This window comes from Malurus melanocephalus, unplaced genomic scaffold (assembly GCF_030028575.1).
Source record: "Malurus melanocephalus ecotype Western Australia unplaced genomic scaffold, MMel_1.1 scaffold_620, whole genome shotgun sequence".
NCBI lineage: Eukaryota > Metazoa > Chordata > Aves > Passeriformes > Maluridae > Malurus > Malurus melanocephalus.
In genome coordinates, this window is record NW_026623852.1 from 340,849 (window position 1) to 347,982 (window position 7,134).

A 7,134-nucleotide genomic window follows, 5' to 3' on the forward strand; every position below is an offset into this window, starting at 1 on the left:
AGGGAGGGCAGAATCCCATCSATGTTTTGTGACAGCTCCTGAAAGAGCAGCACAGAAGAGCTGCCTTCATCTCCAGGCTTTCATTGCTTTTTTTTTTCCTCTTCCCATGATGAAATTTCTGTCTTCCCAGAAATTTCCACTATCAGGACACACTAACAGAGGTGCTGGCTGTTAATGTGAGCAGGATGTGTTTGGTGTCAGATATGGGAAGGGCTGTGGATGTTGTGAGTGGCACAGGGATGCTCTGCCCTAAACCTGAGCTGGGCCAGCAGGACAAAGGGAGCATTAGCCCAGCCCTCTCTGGGATCTGGGCACAACCTGATTAAAGGCTTTAATAAAACCTTTACAATCATCARTATAAGGATGCCACAAGGAACAAATGTTTTTATTGGGGAAGGGCAGCAGAGTCCCCTCACTGAGCMCAGCACGGTGACCCCAAAGGCTGATGTAGGGAGTGTTAACAGCCTGAATGGGAGAAAAATGCCACATCCTTGGCTGTCCTGAGAAAAAAGAGATTGGAATGTAGAATTGATAACTCAGGTGGTTTACAATTTTAAACATCACTAATACTGTAGCTTTTGCAAACTCGCCAATCCTATGGTGATGAGTAGAAAGTGAGAGCCTCACTGACCAATGTATGTGTGACACAAATGTATGCACTGGTTGCTAAAGTGGATAAGAGAGGCTTGTCCCAGAATAAAGGGGTTATTTTTTGTGTGTATATGTGTGTCTTTGTGTCTGTTATTTTGTGTTGGCTGTCTGGCCAGCAGTGACAGGCTGAGGATGCAGAGGGTGAGCAGAAAGTGCAGCTCCAGGGACACCTCAGGGCTTTCCTCAGTGAGAAATGTGATCAGGGAGAGAGAAAACAGCACAGACAGAGCTGTGAGAGCTCAGAGAGGCTCARCCTGCTCAGAACGGAGCCATTTCTGGGTCCTGCTGAGAGGAAACCAGAGCAAGGTGCTGGGAAAAGATGATGAATATTCAGAAGGTGTAATACTGATGTTCTCCTCTTCCAGAAAATGGTTATTSAGTTTGGCCATCGCCTCTTGCTTTGCTGTTAAACAGAAAAAAAAAGCAGATTTTTGCCTGCTTTGTGGTGCAGTTTGTGCAATAATGCACGGCCCACACACCCTCCCTTCAAACTKATTTTCTGCTGGGAATTGTGGCCAGCCCTGCTGTGAGACCACAGGTCCAAGGTGTGAACGCTGTACAAGCAGGAATTTATGTACTTTTTTAATGGCATTTCAGGTGTCTTCTTAAATCTATTTTTAAAAGAAAAAAAAAAAAACAAACCTTGGGAAGAAGCTGGGAGCTGTAAGGGATGGCAAAGGCCACGCTCTGGGCTGTGTTTTTTTGATGTGTTGCTCAAGTTAAATGAAAGCTTTGCTAACTCAGTTCACTTCATTAAGGGCACTAAAATATCAGTGACTTTTCAACAGCAGGGATTCATTTTTGAAGCAGGAGAGGGGCATTTGGTCTCAATGAATGATGAAACTTGATTGAATCAGACAAATGAAATGAGTGACCTCTGTCTGGCAAGGTTGGACTCGGGGCTGGAGCTCTGTCTTAGGCAGATTTGGAGTGCTCAGGAATGGGAATTGCATGTGAGAATGACATTAAAATATCCTAAAATATCCTAAAARRGTGACACTGCTTATTCTGGAAAGGTTAAAGGTGCTGCAGGGGGGTAAATGCTCTTTCATTTGAGATTTCTCAGTGACCACATGTTCTCTGCTGGTCTAATTAAAATGTATTTTTTTAATTTCAAACAAATGTTTGGAATTAGCTTCATGGCAATGCTCTAGGGGAAATGAATTTCTGGAGTCCTTTTTTTTCGGGGCACTGGACAAAACAAATGCTGGCCTACATTTTTTTTGGAAAGGATGTGAGATTTCAAGTGCCCTCAATATTTGATACCTAAAATAGATGTCATAGGAATGACATGGAATAATGAAAAAATGCCTCATTTCGAGAGAATTAAATTGCAGATGATCGTCCACTCATGTAGAAAACATAGATTGTTTCTTAAAAAAACAGGAATCTTGGTTTTGTACTGCAGTTTGCTCTTATATTGATGACTGTAAAACTTTTTATTTTGATAAGTAGTTTATTTTCTCTGAAATTCTAAATGCAATTAAAGGCCTGGAAGCTGAAGGTTTCCTTTGTGTCAGGCAGAATTAAAGGCACTGAGGACATTGGGCTGTGTGAAGGGCTGCTCTTACAAGAGCTTTAAGTTTCAAATATTAAAGGAACTGGGCTGGGACCAACCAGMCAGAGGAGGGTGGAAGTGAAATAAATTCTGGAGTGATGAAATTACTTTGGACAACTTAATGAAAAAAAATGCTGCGATCCCACTGAGCCATTAAATGACTGAATTCCACATGGAAGCACCCATCTCCTCTGACAAGCCTTTGACAAAACTGTTTCTTTACTTTCATGGGSAATGATTCCTGACCTAAAGATTAAAAAGACTGAGGGGAGAAAGGGACAGAACGAGTTATGAGCCCAAGAGAAGGGAGAAAATACGTTGGGAAAAAAGACTGAAGTGCCTGTGCATTCATTAAACCTAAAGAAAGCATTTGCAGATGTTGGGGTTGCTTCATCCTCRGGCTGAATCCACGGTAAATGATTTGCAGAGGAGGCAGAAATACTTTTAAATCTTCCAATATACATTTTAACATTTTCATTTTATAATGGTCTTTAAGTGCTGCTATGGTTATAACAAACCATGAAAATTATGGCAACCGTCTGGAGATTTGGGGGGTCTGTAGGATGGAAATCCCAAAGGTCAGCATCCCAAAAAATGGCAAAACCAACCCAGTGTCAGTCCTTAGGGAGGCACTGGGTCTGGAGGAGGAGGCAGATCACTCTGAAATGGGGCTCTGTGTGCTTTAGGACTAATTAAAATAAACCCCAGTTCAGAAATCTCCCTACCCCACAGCCCCAGATTTGGGGCTCTGTCCCACACCCCAAAATTGCCCCCAAATCACCCCCAACTCGGGGTGATGGTGCCAAGGAAGGGAAACATTGAGGTGCCCATGCTCCAGGTCCCATGGATTCAATGGCAGAGTCCATTGCAAAATAAAATGCACGTAATTGGATTAATTAACAGTACATTTCAAGGTCCTGAAACACAGAAGTAGCCGTGGGGTAGATGCACAATGTTGTTTTCTTTTCCCTGCAAACAGAACCAGTGCTATTTTTGGAGCTGTATCTGCATCTCATCGAGGTGTGCTTTGCTTTAAAAGCTGCTTGGGTAAGAACAGGGCTTTGAAGGGGAAGATAAATACTATAATTAGGGCTGCAGGACAACAAAAGGATTATTCTTACCTATAAAATCATTTGAGTGAAGTTGCTGGAAAGATAATTAYACCCAAAACTGCTTGCATGGGTCTCATATTTTCCTTGCAAGGACTTACAAGACTCATTGAATATTTATAGGCCTGGAGCACAAGACTGGATGAAATTTAAACCATAAATCCAGTCTCAGTTTATGAGGATGAAACTCCCTGCAGTTGTTGCCCCAACCTTTGAGCCTTCATGGCTGAGATCCTGTGGCTGCCAGGATCCCAAAATGATCCCAAAATRATCCCAAAATGATCCCAAAATGATCCCAAAGCTGACGGATGGGTGAGACTGCCCCATCCCCAGGCTGAGCTCACCCCACTCAGACTCTTTTCCTTTTTTCTCTTCATGCATCTCTTACAGAAGGGGTGTGGTTATCACATGCAAATGAGCATGCTGCCTCCCAGATATGCAGATTCTGTATTTATAGATTAAACACAGCCTGAAAAATCATATGTTAATTCCATTGGGAGGGTGGAGCAGCATTTCTCACTCGAACATGTTTTGTTTTGCTGGGAATTGCACCAACTCCAGATCAATGTATTTATAGTKGCTGCAAGCTTGGAAATAAATGTATCAGGAAAGCTTTCTAATCATTAATATTGCTGATCACTCTGTGCTCAGGCTTCTAGCACACATTATAAATTTGTTTATTTGCTTCTAGAATCCTGCTTTTCTCASAAGACAAGCAATACTGTTGGAAGGGGAGTGTGGGGTGGCTGAGGATCAGTGGAGCAGGGTATCAGAAATACGGGCAGAGGAGAGACTTTGAGAGGAACAGGACTGCCTCAAGTTGGCTCATTTAGTAAGAAAAATACTTTTAAATTGTTTATAAAGGTGCCCAGCCACATTTGTCACCCTGAAAATCTGCTCCTCCTGTCAGGTGTGCAAACAGACACAGCCCTGCCATGGGAGGCCTCGTCCCCCAGGGAGGACAGGTCCAAGGAAATACTGAAATATTAAAATAAATATTGAAATAAATATTGAAATATTGAAATATTGAAATAAATATTGAAATATTGAAATAAATATTGAAATATTGCTGCTCCTGGGGCAGCAGGGAAACCCCAGTCAGCTGCAGATTTGGATTCTGTTCAGGGCTGGTTGGTGCCTTTTAAACTAAGAAGCAGCACAGCTGCACTTCCATCCCAGCAGGGCAAAAGATACAGCAGAAATATTTAAAAMCATGCTCAAAGGGATGGATTTGAAATCAGGCTGTTGTTCCCTTGGGGATTGTGTTATTGAAGGCAGAGCTGAGCAGCCCCAACACACAACGAGGAGGGAAATTTGGGAGAAATCAATACACAACATTCAACCTGCTTTTGTGTTTACTGTTCCAGACTCTTGCAAAACATCACAAATAAAGAGGAAAGCTTAAAACACACACAGTGAACTTCATTCTTAAAAGAAAAGTCTGACACAACAGCCACTGAATCAACAGAAAACATTTCCCTCTCCTTGAGGCAGGAGCAACACTACACAAAGCATTTCCTAAAAGCAAATTTAGTTAGAAATTTGACCCTCATTTTTTCTCCCCTAGCTGCAAGTCCTGTGATGACCAATTAGAGACTCAAAGAATGTCCATAATCACAGGGATAATTAGTGTGGACTTGAGGCAGACAGGTCTCACTTCAGCACAGCTTTACATTGCAATACATCCCAAAAAACCACAAGAACAAACAGTACCAAAACACACAGTAAATGAAAATACCTCCCTCCCATCCCTTTTTAGAGCTTTTGAATTTAATCTTTTATTAAATAAGTAAATCACAGAGGTCCCAAAGGAGCTGGCCAACAAAGAGGTAGTTTATGTGACAGAGAAACTGTCTGAGAGCAGCACTGGATGGGGTCACCCTCGTGTTCCCCTGCCCTGTGGGGTCACCCTGGTGTTCCCCTGCTCTATGGGGTCACCCTGGTGTTCCCTTGCTCTATGGGGTCACCCTGGTGTTCCCCTGCTCTGTGGGGTCACTGTGCCAGCAGCACTGCAGGTGAATAATTCAATATTCTGTTTATGGGACCTGGGCTTCCTGGGGATGTGTGGGATGGTGCAGGGGGTGTGAGAGGGAGGAAAGCTGGGGATGGGATGGGATGGGATGGGATCCATGGGATGGGATAAATGGCATGATGGGATAAATGGGATGTTGGAATGGGATAAATGGGATGATGGGATGGGATGGATGGGATGGGATCCACGGGATGGGATCCATAGGATGGGACGGGATGGGATGGATGAGATGATGGGATGAGATGGGATAAATGGGATGATGGGATGAGATGGGATAAATGGGATAAATGGGATGGGATTCAGCAGGGTCAGGACAGGCAATGCCAGCTCTGGGCCCTGTGCAGCCCTACAGAACAAACCCCCACCCTCTGCTGCTCTCTCCTGCTGATCCCAAACTCACCTGAGCTCACACCCTGGGGCAGGTGGCAGCAGCAGGTGACTCTGTGATCTGGGAATGTTGAACAGAGTAACAATGCTCAATATTTTTCTCTAAAGAAGCCAAGAGGAGCCCAAAGCTCATTATTTCATCATTAAAGTGCTCCACACAGTTGGCTGTCAGTTCACTGCAGTCTTAGCACAAGGTTCTGGTAGGTTTTCCTTTCACCTTCCCAGGAATGATRCTTCTTCACGTACTCTTTGGCCTTTGTTATAATTTCCTTTTCCATAATGGGGTCATTCATTAAACTCTTGGACAGCACAACAAACTCCTAAAAAAGATAAAGAAAAAAAAAATCAATTAGAAGTTCCTTGAAAAAGTYTTAATGATTCTGAAATTGCCAGTACCTGTTCAGCTGTGAGCCAATATATGAAGCTGTCCTGAGTCATTTTTCGAGGTCAAGTACCATCAYTTATTTATAGAAAATGACCAATAAATAATAATTCTATTATTTTACACAGCCCACACCAAGACATGAAAAATCAAATACAATTCCAAGAGTGTTAGCACAAATGAGCAACAAATTTAATTTGCTGGAAATCAGGCTGGTGTAAAGGAAGGGCCTGCTCTGCATGGAGGGCAGCTGCCATCAGATGTCTGAGCTCAGCTTTGAGCTCATTGTTCCTGAGATATCTTCAATTAATTTTATGATAAAAGAACATAAACACTGTCTCAGGGTGAGGATAAGAGCAGGMATGAAGCAGGGAGCTCTCCTCTCACCTGGGCAGAGACACAACCACAGGGTCAGCTCAACTAACACAGAAAAAAMCCCAAAAATTTCCTTAAACTTCACTGGGAAAAACACCAACCCCTCAAAGATCCAACTCTTCCTCCACCTGCTCCTCTGCCACTCTCATTTACTTTTAGGCAAGAGAAATTGTGAACTTCAAACATGTGAAAGGAGATTTGATGTCTGAACTAATCTGTTCTGAGCAGCTGGTCTAATTTCCTATCAAGAGACGACTTCCAATGCTTCAGCTTGATTACAAATGTGCTCAGATCTGTACAAAACAGTGCCTTGGTTCAGCTCAGAGCAGCAGACAGCTCCTGTGGCAGGGGAAAATTAAGATAATGTATTACTACACAATTGGCAGTGAGGATCAGTGCACAGGGACAGCGAGGAGGGGACAGGAGATCCATTATTTACAGTCTGACAGCTGGGAAGGGAAATATCAGATAAGAGCACAGTTCATATCAGCATCAGGTTAAACAAAACCACACCTGAAAATGTGAGCACACAGAGTGCACAAATATCTCCCCAGAGATCAGATCTGTGCTGGCACGGGGTGGGTTTTGGTGCAGTGCCAGGGCTGGGATGGAGAATGACCCTGGAAAGGCTGATGGGAAT

The 7,134-nt window shown here is 43.3% G+C and overlaps 1 protein-coding gene across 1 annotated transcript in view; it reads right to left on the reverse strand.

Moving 5' to 3' along the window:
* Nucleotides 1–5,624: 5,624 nt before the first annotated feature.
* The window catches only part of GLT1D1 (glycosyltransferase 1 domain containing 1), a gene marked incomplete at its 5' end in the record, with an annotated part of 20,194 nt that continues 18,684 nt past the window's right edge, over nt 5,625–7,134 (reverse strand). Inside the window, one exon of the mRNA XM_057383287.1 lies at nt 5,625–6,057. Within this exon, the coding sequence (XP_057239270.1) occupies nt 5,911–6,057 (147 nt within the window). The remainder of the gene's footprint in view (nt 6,058–7,134) is intronic.